Genomic DNA, 17,330 nt, shown 5'->3' with positions numbered 1-17,330 from the left:
TTTTTTCTTAGTTTCGATCTTTTGTTTGTTTGTTTGTTTTATTCAGATAGGACACATTGCATTAATCAAATCTGACAGTAAAACATTTATAATGTTACAAAAGATTTCTATTTAAAAATAAATGCATTTTTTTGAACCAAGAAAAAAAAAAATGTTTTTCACAGAAATCAGAAATGTTTAAATCAAAAATGTTTCTTGAGCATAAAATCAGCATATTGGAATGATTCCTGAAGGATCATGGAGTAGAAAGACAAATTAAGAGACTGTCACAGCTGCGTTTCTCTGAGATGACCGTGACACGGGATGATCTGCAAAGCAGAGGGTCACATTTATCGTCATTTGTGTCTTGATGTGACATGACGTCGATTCTGAGTATCTCTCATGGAAAAGATAATGTATCGGTTAACAAGGCCACTGTCTCAGATCCCTACAAAGTCGACACTTCACACACACACGCTTTAGTGGAACGCAGGTCTAGACAGATAACGTAAAGGAGCACCCTTCTGAACCATAAAATTACAAATGGGACGTCCTACTGTCTTGTTCTCAAAGGACAAGACAGGCAAGTGCGCCATTTGGGACAGAGCCTTAGACACAGTGTCTGAGCTATTATAATGTAAGCAAAGCTGATAGTCTCAATGCCAAGAAGTGTTTTAACAGAAGCTCGCCAAGACCTTGTACCAATTTCTCAGACCATATGGCTTCCCTTTGAAGACAGCGACATGGCTCCTCCTAATCCACTCGGGCTTTTGTAAAACACCCTCACTTGTCACAAGTCTCATAATTGGGCGTAAAATGTGACGAGGGGACGGCAGAAGGAGCTGTCGCTTTTGTACGGGGTCCCGAGTGCGTCGGCTCTCTGTGCGGGAATGAATCAGTCAAACCAAACATGGACAGAAACAGCTGAGAAATGAGCCGGAGGGCCTTCACTATGTAAATCGCACCAATTGAGTGACCTTTACCCGTAATCAGACTTATTCCACCCGCCTTTCTTTTTCTCTCCGTCTTTTATTCTTGCTCACTCATCTGAGGCATCTCTCGCTCTCTCTCTCATTCTTCTCAACCTCAGCTGACTCTTTTTTTAAAGACACCCTTATTAGTATTGCAAAGTCATCCGTGTGGGAAGTCAAGCGAGGCTGAGAAATAATAGACAGACGGCTGAAACATATTCAAACCTCAACCGCTCTGACATTACGCTGCGACATCCAATCTGCGCCGGCCTTAAGACAACAAACGGCGAGCCTGCGGACGGAGGGAGATAGAAGCGCCGGCTCTCTGAGGACTCGCTGGGTTTTCTGATAACCTGTGTTTGTGTGTGTGAGTGTTTCGCCTCAGCTCGGCCGCAGTGACAGGAGGGTCTGCCCGTCTTTATTTGTCTATCTGGCTATCTTATTTGTCAGGGCGTTTTTATTTTCTCACAGTCCACTGTGACGGGAACTGTAGACACACTGGCAGAGATGCTGTTTGATGAACAGCTTATTTTGTGTGTTTTTAGGGCTGTCAGTTTAAAAGTCTAAGGTCATCCTGTTCACGCTCATGTTTGGTTCAAATATGGCACGTTTGAACACCAAAGTTATTTGAGTATCAGATGTTATTGACATCAGACTTGGTGAGATGCGTCTTGATACACCGTTAAATATAAAGTACAGTGGAGGGAAATATTTTCAGTAAATAAACTTAAATATCTTACATTTTAGTCTTAATGAACCAACAATTTGGGGTCAATATATGTTTTGTTTTGATTTTATTTTGCTTTGCTTTGTTTTTTTTTTTGTTTTTGTTTTTTTAAGAAATAATAAACTTAAATATCTTACATTTTAGTCTTAATGAACCAACAATTTGGGGTCAATATATATTTTGTTTTGTTTTGTTTTTTTTGTTGTTTTTTTTTGTTTTGTTTTGTTTTGTTTTGATTTGTTTCGTTTGATTTTATTTTGTTTTGTTTTTCTTTCTTTCTTTCTTTCTTTCCTTCTTTCTTTCTTTCTTTCTTTCTTTCTTTCTTTCTTTCGAGGTCTACTTTGAACCACATTTACCTCTATCTTACTCAATACACACACACACACACACACACACACAAACACACACACACACACAAAGAAACCCATGATTTAATCAAGCTATCTTTCAAATCTCATGTAAGTGATCTCATACTAAAACAGTGGCTGAGTCACATGACCCTTTGACATAAGCCCAACAGGAAGAGATCAAACATTAGCCCGATACTTTCGACCTTCGACCACACACACACACACACACAAGTGTAACAGTTTGTGCCCCGGCTCGTCTTTACACACCCGCGGTGACGGGGGTCTTGTGTTCTCATATTCCAGGCTCTAATCTCTCCTGTATCTGTTAATCTTCACTATCTGAGCTGTGCCTCTATAGTAGGGGCTTTCCTGTGCTCGATGCCGGAGACTGCCATCTCTGTGTCGGCTGTGAGCTGGTCTCCGGCAGACCCCCGTCTCACCGTCCCGTAAGATGTGGTCAGCAGGGGGTCCAAGCATTGCCACCTGTCGTGATAATTATTGACCAAACACATGCTGAATTGAGACAATGGGAGTTGTGCATGCTTTCATTAGTCACTTGTGATCTTTGGACTGGACGCATTGAGTCCTAAAATCACTCAGGTCTGCATAAACGTGCTCTGGGTCGCATTACTCAATGTCTTTAAACTTAAATGCATTGTCTGGGCCTTGGCTTTTGGTTTCAACCACCACAGTCTATTTCAGGCAAACTAAAGATCATAATTACCTCAACAACAGGTTGAGAATCGGCAAGAATTGTATGGCTCTTCACAACAAACTGGACTCATTATTTGAAATAAATGCTAAATTTAATATTATTCATTTGTACATTTTAATAAAATATTTTGAATATTTTATTTCTAAAATACTGCACTATGTTTAAACACCAAAGTTATTTTAATATCAAATATTATTTGTATCAGAAATGGTGTGATGTGTCTTAATGTACCACAATAATATATTATTATTATTATTATTATTATTATTATGATGATTATTATTATTATCATATTTTGCTCTTGCGATTTTACACACACACACACACACACACACATATATATATATACACACACATATATATATATATATATAATTGTAATGTAAAATATTATTAAGAAATGCATATGAATACACATGATAATATATATTTTATTTTATATTTATATATAATAGTTAATCATTTACAGTATTTATATACACTTTTAATGTATATTTAAAGGTCTAAAGATACACCTCTTCCACAAACACTTATCTCAGTCCTAAAACACTAAACTGTTTTATTTAAAAATAAAAACTAATCTTTCTTTATTGTTGCTTTGTCTTTCATCTCTGTTCTAGGTTGTGCTTTTCTGAGCAATTGTAAGATTTTGTAGTGCAGCACTTTTCAAGTTAATGTTGCCTCATTTGTCGCTTTGGATAAAGGCATCTGCATAAATGTAGATGTCTGTGTGATATATTCCAGCACAAGTCTGGCTCTTCAAGGGTCTGGTATTGGTCTGGGTCTTGGAGGGTTTAGTCTGAAATGAAGCCAAGAAGACTTATTTTGCAAAGTGAAGGAGATAAGTTGAGTTTCTCCATTTCCAAATATCATACCCATTTCTTCCTCACTTGAAGAAAGATCAAAAGGGGATCGGTCTCATTTGCAGCCCGACTCTGACTCCGCCACGAGGGAAACGTTCAAATGCCGATGCTCACAAAAATGATGTTTCATACTCTGAGTCGGACGGATTTGCAACAAAAACCCAGCCATCCCCTCAATCTGAGCAGATTCTGCTTCATCTCAGCACAAATCCACCTACAGAACATTTCTCAGAACTGAGTCTTCTGTCAGGTGCAGCTCCCGTGTTCCGATATTTATGAAGTTCCTTTTGAGTCTTAGCTCTTGCATATGGATGTGTGACTGGAATATTCCATCCCGTCTGCCTCTTTTCATCTGCAGAAAATGTCGACAAGTATGCTGAAATGTGGTGCAATGAAAGCAGTCTCCATTTCATGTGAGGTTTTGACTTGCTGTGTCTGCAATCCAATTAAAGGAAGGGTGAAGCATCTGCAGTGTAATCCTCGGATGGATCCTTTGAGCGCTGATCATTCCTTTCAGGATGAATCATTTGATTAGGCATCAAAGTTTGCGTGATGCCGACACCCTCCATGACAAATCTGGGTCATTTGAGACAGTATTTGAGAAGCATTACTGCAGTGAAACGTGTATCTCTGTGAGATACATAGGAAACTCCATGTTGCTGCAATACTATGACAATGGCGCTGTTCTGCGATGTAAAGCAAAGCAGATTCTGCTCACACTTCCCTTCATTTCGGCTGCTGTTCTCTCAGGATGCCCTGATTTTGTGAGCATCGCTCTTCGTCTTGATCTGTCTTGATCTGCCGGGGTCCCAGTGGATCAATAGACTCTGGAAGTTTTTTTTTTCTTCTTGTTTCTAATCAAGGGATTCTCAGTAGACTTTGCATCTATGCTAAGAGCAAAAGGCTGAAAGGATGAAAGGGAACAGCAGCCACTGTGTGGATTTTACTGATAGCTCTGATGAAGCACGGGGCCTTAAAATAGCTCTTGGAAGTTTGTGATATTAAATGAGTTTTGGGGACTTTGCCTTACTCGGATCACACAGACACGCACATATTAAACAAACCTCTCACAGAAATGTAATTAGAATCAAAAAAAGTGCACAGGACTTGGAAGGAAATTATTGCTGATGAAGCACGGGGCCTTAAAATAGCTCTTGGAAGTTTGTGATATTAAATGAGTTTTGGGGACTTTGCCTTACTCGGATCACACAGACACGCACATATATAAACAAACCTCTCACAGAAATGTAATTAGAATCAAAAAAAGTGCACAGGACTTGGAAGGAAATTATTCTGATATTTCCTGGAGACATGTCACAGTTTAAGCTGTAGCCAGTACAATATCATTACAATTTGTTATGATTCCCCTAATTCGTACAATCTAATTCGTACATTTTCATACAACCTGCTTGATGAAAACATGAATGTTTAGGGGTGACATTACGGGTCATGCTTTTTTTCTAAAAATCATACATTTTGGCACGTTTTTACAAAACCACCACATTGTAAAATAGTTATGTTTCCCATTAAATCAGTTTGGCTATAAACTGCATACATACTGTATTATGAAATATCTTTAAGATGAAACAGCTAAGTATAAAATTAGTATTAAAAACTTTTTACTTAAACGGCATGATTTTTGTGTACACGTGGTTTCATTTGTTCCTACATTTTTTGTACATTTAGAAGCATACGAAATTTATTGATGAATCATGATTTGTCTGTGAAGTCGTTCATGTGCACATTTCATTCACAAATTCTCAAAAGACTCATTGTCGTTGCCAAACGTGGGTTTTTGTATCATTAAACAGCAAGAATTGTGGCTTTAAAAGCCACTAGGCAATTTTTTTTTTAATAATTTCACCAGAAATTATATTTATATATATATATATATTGATATAAATAATGTTATATAAAGTTTTTAATAATGTGAGTTGGTTGTCAGTTGTTGTTTTTCATTACTACTGCATGTTACTACTATTCGTCTGCTTTGATCAAATACATTGATCATTGAGCCATAGATGCTGGTATGGCAATAAAAACAAATAAATAAAACAGCGAGAATTGCTGAAACTGTTGTTTATTATACACATTTAACAGTACATTTGGGGTTTTAAACTGGTTACAGAAAGTATCATTGAGCCATAGATGCTGGTATGGCAATAAAAACAAATAAATAAAACAGCGAGAATTGCTGAAACTGTTGTTTATTGTACACATTTAACGGTACATTTGGGGTTTTAAACTGGTTACAGAAAGTCACTCTTTAATGACCCCACTGAGCAAGCCAAAGGCGATTTTGTGCATCACTTAGGGTGGTAAGGTTTGTGTGCATGTCTATGTGTGTGTGTGAAGTGAGGCAAATAATCACCTACAGCTGGCAAAAGTGTGAATTATGTAACTAAATTTTGACTGGTATTTTGGATGCATAATTACTTTAACAACATGTGCAGACATAAAAAAAGACTTTGGTGCAAAATTGAAAAGTCGAAAAGTCAAACATAACCTCTGTATGATATCTGAAGCATTTGCCCTTCCCATGGTAACCTAGTTTCTGCAGAATGCAACAGTTATTGGATCAGCTTCAAACAGTGTAAAAAGCATTTAGAATATTTACCATTACCACTGTTTGATTGTAGCAAGAGTGACTGTGGTGTTTTGGAATTTTATGAAAGATTATGAAAAGTTTGTCTAAAATTGTAACGTTTCTGAATACACAGAGGTCAAGCATGCAGATCCAGTTCATGCCAATGCCGTCTGCCAGTCACTTATATTAGCTTTTATGGTGGCGTTTCATCCCAGATGTAAGTGAACATTAGAGACTTCATGCGGTAAATGCTATTTTATTAGCAATAGCGTTCCAAAACCTCCAAAATAAACAAACCAAGTCTTTCATGTGGCTTCAGCATTGGCAGAAGAGATATGAGAATCGGCACACCCTCTCATTTAGAGGCAAGGCTAAAATTATCATGACTTATTAAGAGGTTGAAATCAGAAAATTGACAAAGTTTCAAATTGGGTGGCCATTTTATGGTAACGTCAACTTTTCCAAAATATATTACCACACTTTCAATTAATATGCAAAATGCTATATTAATACGTAGTAATCAAATGAATGCCTATTTTTGCCTTTCGAGTGATAACTTGTGAAATGAAAGAAAAGATGCATTAACAGAACCCAAATGCACTCAGACAAACGGAATGTGTGCCTTTGTTCGCTGCTAATTATTCCTCGGGAGTGTATGAAAGATAACTCAGGACAGGAAGGAACAAATTTGTTAAATGGACTCTCCATTGTTCCCGCAAAACCACCACCATTTTAGATATGGCAGCCGTAGATTCTGTGAAATTACTCAATCTCATTGTTACAGAGCCGTATTACCCCCTAGAGAATAGAATCTAGTCAAATACAATTTTATAGAAAGGCTGCCTCGCTCTCCCTCCTTCTGTACCATCCGCAGAAGTGACAGGGATTCCTGATAGTGATTGGTCATACACTGATGAGGTGCTTTTGTTTAAGAAACAGATCGTTGCTGAAGCTTGAGTGTGGAATGCTTAAATTGAAGTGCTCTCCCAAATCTTATCAGAAAATGGACTAACTACTGTGTGTTTTCCCACTTAAATGCATGTTGGGTTTCTGCAAAGAATGCATTCATGAGATAATCAATATGACCCTGACATAATCACAATGGAAGCTGATTTGTTTATAACATCTGAGTTCCCTTCAGTGGTGCCTGATTAGCATATGCTGAGCAATGCATTTACACTTCCTGTCTGTAAGAACAACAACAGGTCAGTGAACTGGACAAATATGGCCTCGTGTGATCTTTGTAATGGGTAACCAGTGAGGTCAACACTTCTGCCAAACATCAAACGGTAACAAAATTCTTTTAGGTCTGCTGCATGCAGCATATTGAGGTGATGTGACAGTGTAGCATACTACTGTTTGATATTGCTATTTATTCATGCATAAGATACATTCTTTCATGGATAATTTTCAAATCATTTTATCTCATAATTACAACTTTTTTACCTCATAGTTATGACGTAGTATCTTAAAATTTGGCTTTAACCAATATTTTCAACTTTTTATTCCATAATTTTGACTGAATATTTAAATTTGTTTTCTTTCTAACCCATAATTTCACATTCTATCTCATAATTATGACCTAGTATCTTAAAATTATGACTTTTAACCATAATTTAAACTTTTCATTTCATAATTTTGACTGAATATTACATTTTGTTTTCTTTCTAACCCATAATTTCATTTTTAGCTCATAATTTTGACTTAATATCTTAAAAATGTCTTTCTAACCTATAATTTATCTCATAATTATGAATTAGCATCTTGAAATTGTGACCTTGACTGATAATTTCAACTTTTCATCTTGTAATTATGAATTAATATCTTCAAATTTTCTAATCCATCATTTCTACTTTTTATCTCATAAAATTACTTTTTAACATCTTTACATTTTGGCTTTCTAATCCATAATTTTGACTTTTATCTCATAATTATGACTTAGTATCTCATACTTTTGACATATCTCATTAATTTAACTTTTTATGTCCTAAGTGTGATTTACCAATGCATGGATTTTATTTTTTTTTCCTAATATGGTAGAAATTGTCTTCTATAATAGGCTACTGTACAAGGCACAGATGCAGTAAGAAGTACGCTAGTATTGCTTCTCGAACATAGACTTGCCGTGTTGAAGGTCTTGACTTATAAATATTAATTAGAATACGTGACTGGATGCTCCAGAGCTGTTACCAAGCAACGTCAGCGTGACCTAGTTAATATTCATAAGCTAAGCCCTTCCCCACAGTAGTGCATCGCTGCTTGTGTTGGTCCTCCGGCGGTCTGTGTTATATGTGGCGGTCGGGGGCCGTCAGGAAGGCATGTGTCTCTCAGAGGTCTCAAATGAAAACACTGACCCCGGACAAAGCACCACATATTCCACGAGATTTTTTTCCCAGAGTTTGAAAACTTCTCATTGAGTTTATAGACTTGGCTAGTGGTAAATATAAAATCAGATTCAATGAATTCACATTGGATGAATTTTCATAGGATGACTCGGAAAAGAGAAGTTTAAATTGACTTGCCAGTCACATAAAGTTTGTAGTTAACGAAAAAATAAATAAATACAAAAAGCTTGCAGTTGATCAAAGTTACTTTTAATACGCGAGAACACTGGTGAATGGCGTCAGATAATGTTATGCTCTGAATCTGTAGTATATTGCTGCCACTGTAGAAATTAAAATATAATGTAGGAAAGAGCGTGGAATCTGGTAACACTATCACTTACACACAATTATATGGGTTAGTTAGCCTATGTGGTATAATCACTATAGTACATATCTACCATAATCCTTAAGTTGTACTGTACGACTGACTGTAAAATAAAGAATTAAGACAAAACATTAAAGTAAAACCATGTCATATTAACTTAAACTGGAATGTTTAGTTGGTTTGTTACTGATCCAAGGTCTACCTCCTCTAACCAGCTCCTTCAACGTTCCCACCGAGTCCATTTGTTCATCATATATCAGTTTATGATGATAAAACAACCAGCAAAATCTAGACAGAAAACATGGAAAACCAACTACAATCCACAGTGTAACTTCTAGTGCCACATGTGAACGTCTGTTTCCAAGTAGGCAGGAAATATCTAAATGTTGTATGTTTTATGATTCATGGTCATAAGTCTTCACAGGTGTCCCACTTTACATGTTAGGCCAAAGTGAGATTGTGGTTAAAACAAACCTTCACAAGCAAGTGACCTTAATGCAGTTTTTCAACAATATAAACCTTTTGTAATCCAATAATCATTTAAAAAGCACCATAAAATAATTTGTAGGGTGGATCTTCCATCATGTGCTCGCTCAGAATCACAAAGAACCTTGTGACAATTATGAATGACTGTTACATTTGATTATCTCCTGATAAGGGCAATCTGTCAAAAACCCTCTTTGTCCCACTTTAATTGATGGTCCACTTTTGCTAATGGTTCAGATAGGCATGCAATATCATCCGGGAAAAAAATGCATTTTAATATGAACTCCGGGCTTTGTTGAGAACAAGTTGTGATATGATCTGCAAATGATTGTGATTTAGGGTTGTTTTGCAAGAAATGTTCATTCATTGTACTACTATAGTGGATAGTGTGGATGGTGTATAGGCGGCTCGCCGGGGCAGCCTCGCGGAACAAGGCGAGCGTGAGGCAACTTCTCTGAGATTCCTCAAGAATGAAGCGCGCTTTCTGCCTTCTCTCCGGACCCGTCCCTTCGTATCGAGCTCTCTGAATGACTGCACGTTCACTGGAAGATTTCAGTTTGACTCTATAGGGGACGTCTGCTCTCTGTGATTCCTCGCGGTGGCTGGTTGCTGTACAGAGCCAAATGAAGGATACAAGCGGAGTTGGAAAGGACTGACTCGTATTTGGAGTGGGAGACGCGATCGGCTCCGAAGCTGATGTTTATGGGGACTGTAGCGCAGCAGAACATAACGGGCTGGGCGATCGTACTGTATAGCTAGGCTACGGGACGTTAACGGATTTGACAGCTTGTAGGCAAGTGCTGATTGTTTGTCTAAGCAGAAAGGATTCGGTTGAAGTGGCAAAACGAGGACACCGTTGTGCACGAAAGCGATATCTATGCGACCATGCAACTTATCTATCCATATACTGCTGCTGCGTAACGCGCAAGTCCCCTCGCTCAGTGCTCCTGTTTGTATTTATGGATGAAACGCGCGTTTTAAGGCACCATGCAGCGTAAACGAGACGTGGTTACAACAGATTCCAGTGTGATACCGTTGTGCACGAAAGCGATATCTATGCGACCATGCAACTTATCTATCCATATACTGCTGCTGCGTAACGCGCAAGTCCCCTCGCTCAGTGCTCCTGTTTGTATTTATGGATGAAACGCGCGTTTTAAGGCACCATGCAGTGTAACGAGACGTGGTTACAACAGATTCCAGTGTGATAAACCCTTAAAGGAAAAAAAAAAAAAAGATTGCCCCTATATGGACATATTTCCATATTTGTAGCCTATAATATACATCCTCCTATTGATCAGAATTGCGCAATATTGAACGAAGTTCTGAATTGCATTGTAACAACTATACGAATAATAATGCCTGTACTCATGCTGGTGGTGATTATAATGTTCGTTTCGTCTTTAATTTTGTGTTTGTATGCATGTGTACAAATAGGCTACGCAAATACATGGAAATGCACGCTAAAATAATATAGTTAAGATTGAAACGATTCAAATAAGAAGCAGTATCGATCAAATAAAAGGCAGTTTTACAGTTTTGCGCTTTATTTGAAACGGTTTCCGTGTGCAAAATAGGCTATATACAGCGGCTTTGTGCTTTTCTCATTTTGAGAGCTAAAAGTGGCTGGTGTGATTGTATTGAATCTAGTTATTATTTTGGTCAGCAAGTTCAGTCGTCGCTTGATATAAAGGACAGCAGCACCCGTGCCACACTTCCACGGCGCGCGAGGGCTGGACAGTGTCTCACAGAGGTCTCTGGGCTCTTTTATACGAGAGGTTGGGCTCCGTATAGGTCGGGCTTTGCATATGTGTAATCAAACCAATGAGAATCCCCTGCGCGTCTGGCACACGGCAGAGCAACAAACTCTAGGAAGAAGAGAAGCGTAATTTAGGGGGTGTATCCCTTGTTTAAGACGCTGTTATGGCAAAGCCAATCGCCAGATGTTTGTGTTTCTCACTCAGATTTTGAGACTAAGCAGAACGCCGGGTTACTACGCGGAGGCTGATTCGCGTATCCAAGCCACTTTTAGCCAAAGTCTAGCTACACGCGATCTCTCTCGCCCACTTTACGCGCAGGATTACGCCCGTTTGCTCGTCTATTTCGCGGAGCTGCAACGTTTTTTCTGTCATTCTTTAACAGGCTGAAGGAAATGGCAAAGGAGAGAGGAGCGCGGCTGGGAGAGCGCAGAGGAAACCAGAGCTGAATGGCAGGATGCAAGCGACCTGAAGACGCACAAAACCTCGCATTTCTACAGCTCTCAGACCCTTTTACGCCTTCTTTTGGTTTCCTTCCTTGCGAACGAGAGGAATTACCACCCCTATACGACCATTTAAGGATTTTCTTGTTTCAAAATTTTTCAAATTTGTATTATTTTCACACGCAGAACTCAAGGAATCGAGGATGCATTGTGGATTAGTCCTGATCCTCTTTACGGGAATCTTTCTCATCGTCAGTGCTTTCAAAAATGGTGAGTGTCAACTGGAATTCAGTGACCGGGGTGTTTAATGACTTTTCTTAGGGATTAGATGGGGAAAGCCTAAAAATGAGGGGTTGCGAGTTCATTCTGGTCACCTGCTCTCACCTGCCGCCGGTTTCTGACACTGGATGGCCAGGCAGATCATTTGAACCGCTCCGATATTCAGTTGTTGTTTTTTGCGCTGTACAACAAACGCACTGATTGTGGTCAAATGTGTTCACATGGTAGGCATATTTTATAATAACTTCAATTAATAATATTAATGTTTAGCAAATGGCGAATATTTACAAAATATATTATTTTACATTATATTATTATGTTTTACATTTATTATAATGACAAATTATAAGCTTATTGCGTTATATTTCTTAAAAGATGAAAGCAACGTTAACGTACTTTCAAATATTTCAAAATGTAATGAAACCCATATTTTCATAAATACTGTATTCATATTTGAATATAGATTAACTACGTATTAGTTGAGTATTATGCTATTTTTATTAATAACGTGTTATTAAAAAAAGTTATTATACAGTTTTCTGTTCGTCTAAAAAGTTTTGTGTTACTGACTCTAATCTCGGCCAAATTTGGGAGACTGTACATTTTAACATTATTTTAGAGAATCTGACGCTTAACTGTAATATTTACGGTCTGATATTACGAACTGCAATTATAAATAATAATTTTGCCCCATTGTCGTGAATACGTCTAGTTAAATGTAGGTGTAATAATATTTATAAACTTTGGGAGAAGTATTATTTACTAGGCCATTTTAGATGTGTTATTGTAATTAGTCATGTAGTTTTCAGTCCTGTTTGCGCACTCGTCCGCGTGTTTTGCTAATTCACATAAAGTCACATAATGTGCAGCCTATCATGTCTGTCCGGAATAAAGTCTAGAAGGCTTCAAGCGAAATTTCATGGGGTCACTTGCATGTGGTTTTATCACTTAAGTTTTTATGAGCTCATGTGTAGATAATCATGCGTATACTGTACGTTTATGAATTAAAATAATGATTGAGCATAACAAATTCTGTGTTTTTAAGAGTGATCATAGGGTCATGATTCCCTCTCAACAATATTAACCTCAACACAAAAGCCTCTAACGATAAAATCACAAAAGGGTCATTTACTTCTATGTTTTTTTTTTTATGCATTATACATTACTAAACCAAATTTAAAATATCCAGTTCATTCTGTTTGCCTGAGATAATTCTTTACACTGAAATATCTTGAGTTGTTTTGGCATAATTGCACATATTTTATGCTGGCAGTTTTACATTGAAGCTGTCATATTTTCTGTCTGAATGTGTTGGTGTTTATTAAAGAAAAAGTTGGTGTTTACATATAAACATCTCCGTTAGACTGTGAGCCATGTGGTGCTCCTTAAGTTTGTTTGTTGTTGATAGATATGATGAAATTCAGTGTTGATCAGCGGTAGAGTGGTTGAAAGAGCAAATAAATAAAATATGGGAGAGACAAAGGTCATGCTTCCCTCCCACATAATGACATGTAGGCGAAAATATCAAGCCTTTATTTAGTGCTCAGAAATGGGTCAGAAATGACTAGAGGTGCTTTTCTCTGTTGTAGTGAATGCTTGGAGAGAAACGGCATAGACATTCTTATGTCAAACTATACAGTAGTGGTATTGTATTAGGTGTTCAAAAATAAACCATTCAAGACAGTGTCACACCATGGAAAACCATGTTAAAACTGTTTTCATTTTCTTATCACTGTAAGTACTCAGTGTATTTATTCACTGTATTATATATAGTTGTGCATTGTTGGTTGGTAAACCAACATTTGAAACTCGTATTGAGCAGCTGGTTGATCAGAAGGATCTTTCTTATAAACCTGGTTCAGCTAGTCCCATACTGGGGACAATCATCCAAAACACAGCATAGTGTATATTGGTGACCAGATTTACAGCATGAATGAAAGTTTTCTTTTCTTTTCTCTTCAGACAAATGTGGGGACAATATCAGAATCACTAGCGCAAATTACCTCACTTCACCCGGTTATCCGGTGTCTTACTACCCGTCTCAGAAATGCACATGGGTGATTACAGCTCCAGGACCGAACCAGAGGATTTTGATCAACTTCAACCCACACTTTGACCTGGAAGACAGAGAGTGCAAGTAAGTGTTCAGTGTTCACTATTTGGTGTGGAGGTGCGCCACCTGCTGGCACTGCTTGAGCAAGACGTTCAGCTGCTGTGGAGCAGAGACCCTCGCGTGTGCTTGGCTTCTTTTAGTTCTGATTTCATTTAGGTTTTCCAAAAGCATTTTTTTGATCGTTGTGTAAATGTGTTAAAAATAACACTTGTTTGTGTTGGAGTTTCCTCTACACATTGTGCTGGCAGATGCCAAAAGGTGAAACAATAATGTATTGACAGCTAGTTTTTTTTATTTTTACATTATGATTCAACAGTTGACATGTGGTTTGGTTGGTGCAGTCCAGTCCTCTCTCGCTCCTCTCTTTCTCCTTCTCATTACGTCTGTTTCCTTTGTTTGTGCTGGCGGGTCTGAGGGACGTCATTGTACTGTCAGAGTGTGGCTGACTCTGTTACTGTATCCCCTCCACCCAAAAATGTCTTCCACCCGGAGTCCTTTGTGTTCTCTGAATGCCTCGTATTAATGGCACCGTTTATCAGGATCTTTACCTGTTTATGGCTTTGTAAACCTACAGAGATTTACAGCCCCAGATGACCCCGCGCTGTCTGCTCATAGGGGGGTCTGTCTCTTCTGAGAGTTCATGTTTCGCTGCCCAGAAACGACCAGACCCCCCCTCCAGTCACAGATACGCACACACTCACAAATCTCCAACCAGGGGATACTTAGAGTGAATGGAGTGTGTATAGACACATGGCGAGGACATAATGAGCCCCCCTAATGAAATTATCCAGCAATGGTTTGCCTGTGTTCGAACAAGCCAAGCTAAAGAATCGCACGTTTAGCTCCCGAGGCAGTCAGAGGATAGAAACGAGTTTAACGTGAGCTCTTTAAAGTGTGCTGGGAACTGTTTAGGATTATGAAGTTGTAGGGAAAACAATTGAGGATTATCGAGTGCTTCTGACTTTTTGTAATTTTTGCATAAACTGAATACCAGCTTTTTTTTTGCTCTTTAATCCAAATGTCTTTAAAATCTATTCAAATAGATTAGCTTGCTCCACCCCTAAAACTTTTGTTTTTGGCTGTCATCACTAGTTCCTCTTATTTTCAGCCCATCCAACCACCTAATTGGCAATAAGTGGATTGCAAATGTCATTTTGTGCTTTGCTTTTTTTGTGTTTGCAGTTATTTTTTGGCTTCATCCGTAACTCTAAAATGCTTTTTGTATAATTTGGTTTTGCATTATGTCTTTGCATGTGGTCATGGTTCATAAAATAGCAGTACAAGTTAAGTTAAGTGCTAACTTGAAGACACACTCATGCCCTCAGCACTGCATTTTCTACTAAAACTCTGCTTCAGGGCTTTCTTCCCCTCCTTAAAACGTGCTGCGGTTGTATTTTCCCCCCAAGGCAACATATGCCATTCACTTGCATTCAGTGCCACTCTATAATCTCTCCACTTCAATCTATCATTTTAAATTGCTGTGGAGAAAGGCTATTCAAACAAATTTAAAGTTGTTTAGTAATTTCCGTCGTGATTGGTCAAAAGTTATGAGCCACAGAGATTGACGCCCCACCACCTCTATCGCAAATTCAATTCGGAGACCAGATAGACATCTGTTTGGTGGATCTGGTTTCTGCAGATTAGTGGGTGTTTTCTTGACTCCCAGATTCAGCTGGACACACATTAAGGGCCTCTTGCATAATGGAAACTGTTGATGGCCGAAATGGCTTCTTTATCAGATGGACTGCCGAACGAGGGAAGCTACAACGCACGCTTCAGTGCGCCGCTCGCAATCTAATTAGCAACAAATGGAACGCACATGCTCAGCATAACATGTCCGTTATCAACAAAGCAAACAAGAAATGCTTCACTTGTGAAAAAAAACAGCTGCCGGATCCGAGTCAACACTGGGTGTTGCATGCGTTTGATGATCTCTGGCATGTTTTGTTTGTGACTGGAACAAATGGACAGATTAAGAGAGGATTTTTTGGATTGTATATTTAGATAAATATAATTTATTCTTTTTATTTAAAAATTATATATTTACATATATGAATTTATTTATTTTCCAGTTTGATCAAATGACCTGGCTGGACTGCACATTAAAAAAAAAAAAAAGAAAAAAAAAGGATGACAGCATTGTAGATTGTCATACTGTGTTATTAACGCAGATGGACTTCAGTGAGCTCATAGTGTGTCTCTGTGTGTGTGTGTGTGTGTGTGTGTGTGTACTGTGTTGTGTCAGAGGCCATCCTCTCCTGATAACACATTGCTCTGACAGCACTATGAATCATTGATGCGCCCCAATCCGCTGACCAAACAAAAACTGGAAACGTTTCCTCCCGATTGTTACATTCCTGTCTTGAAGCGGTGAGGGGATGCATTGGATGGAGGGATTGTTGAAACGTGGCAAAGGACAGAGTGTAGCTTTGCTCTCAAAAGAGATAAGCTTTACTGCTTGAAGCAATATTTTTTGTATCTAGTCATAGAATGCACAACAATGGCCGGTCGGTTTAGATTTGTGCATGTGTTTGCTCTTGTGAATAGTCAAGATGGCATTTAGAGAATGCTTGTTCAAGATTGGTCCCAAAGGAGGCCACTAGAAGGCCCTTGGCTAACCCTAAGTCTGAAAGCACAGCTTTACAGTGACCAACCTTCAGCGCCGCCCTGCTGGGTCAATCCACAAAGTGCCACATGTCCTGCAGAGAGAGCAAATACACTCTTGGCTGGCCAAACAAACCACACATCCTGTATCTGTGTTGCTCGGAGACTAAGACAAAGCTGATTAGTCATGGAGACTCTAACAGTAGATGCCTTTGATTTAGTTATGGGTTGTTTCATAAAGACGTTTTAGGTTTAATTCATATAGATATACATTCAGTGGCTGCACTACCATTCATTTGCTCAGATGCCCTGCTGTTGGTGTGAAATAATGTTGTGGCTGACAAACCGAGGTGAGAAGAGAAAGGGTAAAACAGTAGATCTCACCAGTGTTTAGATATCAACACCGCCCTTCCACTCAGGCAGGGTCTTGATCCATTGTTTGCATGGGCTCCAGTGGAGCAGGGGCCCCGTGGGTCTCCTCTCCCCCACTGAGAGGTTCCATAGCCAGGCTGGGAAGGGCCGTAACTCTCCCTGCTTCTTCCAGACACCTGACGCTGGCCCTCTCCACTCCTCCACAACGAATAAACGGAGAGAGAGCCGTATGGCATGAACATTCATCAGCGGTTGTCACGGAAGGGAAAACCAAAGAAGTATGGAATGCAACGGACCTCCTTTCATCCTCAGTGATGAGGGTTTTTAAAGGCAGGGAATGCTTTGACCTCTGGGCTGTGGAGGAGGCTTGGGCTG

The 17,330-nt window shown here is 38.8% G+C and overlaps 1 protein-coding gene across 1 annotated transcript in view; it reads left to right on the top strand.

Annotated features, from left to right (window-relative positions):
* The first annotated feature begins 11,180 nt into the window (after positions 1 to 11,180).
* The window catches only part of LOC107713916 (neuropilin-1a), a 64,961-nt gene continuing 58,811 nt past the window's right edge, over positions 11,181 to 17,330 (top strand). Inside the window, exons 1-2 of the mRNA XM_016519574.1 lie at positions 11,181 to 11,857; positions 13,829 to 14,003. Of these exons, the coding sequence (XP_016375060.1) occupies positions 11,791 to 11,857; positions 13,829 to 14,003 (242 nt within the window). The 5' untranslated portion in view covers positions 11,181 to 11,790. The remainder of the gene's footprint in view (positions 11,858 to 13,828; positions 14,004 to 17,330) is intronic.

Source organism: Sinocyclocheilus rhinocerous, unplaced genomic scaffold, assembly GCF_001515625.1.
Source record: "Sinocyclocheilus rhinocerous isolate Xijiao unplaced genomic scaffold, SAMN03320098_v1.1 scaffold642, whole genome shotgun sequence".
Lineage (NCBI taxonomy): Eukaryota > Metazoa > Chordata > Actinopteri > Cypriniformes > Cyprinidae > Sinocyclocheilus > Sinocyclocheilus rhinocerous.
This window is presented reverse-complemented; position numbering and strand designations above follow the sequence as displayed.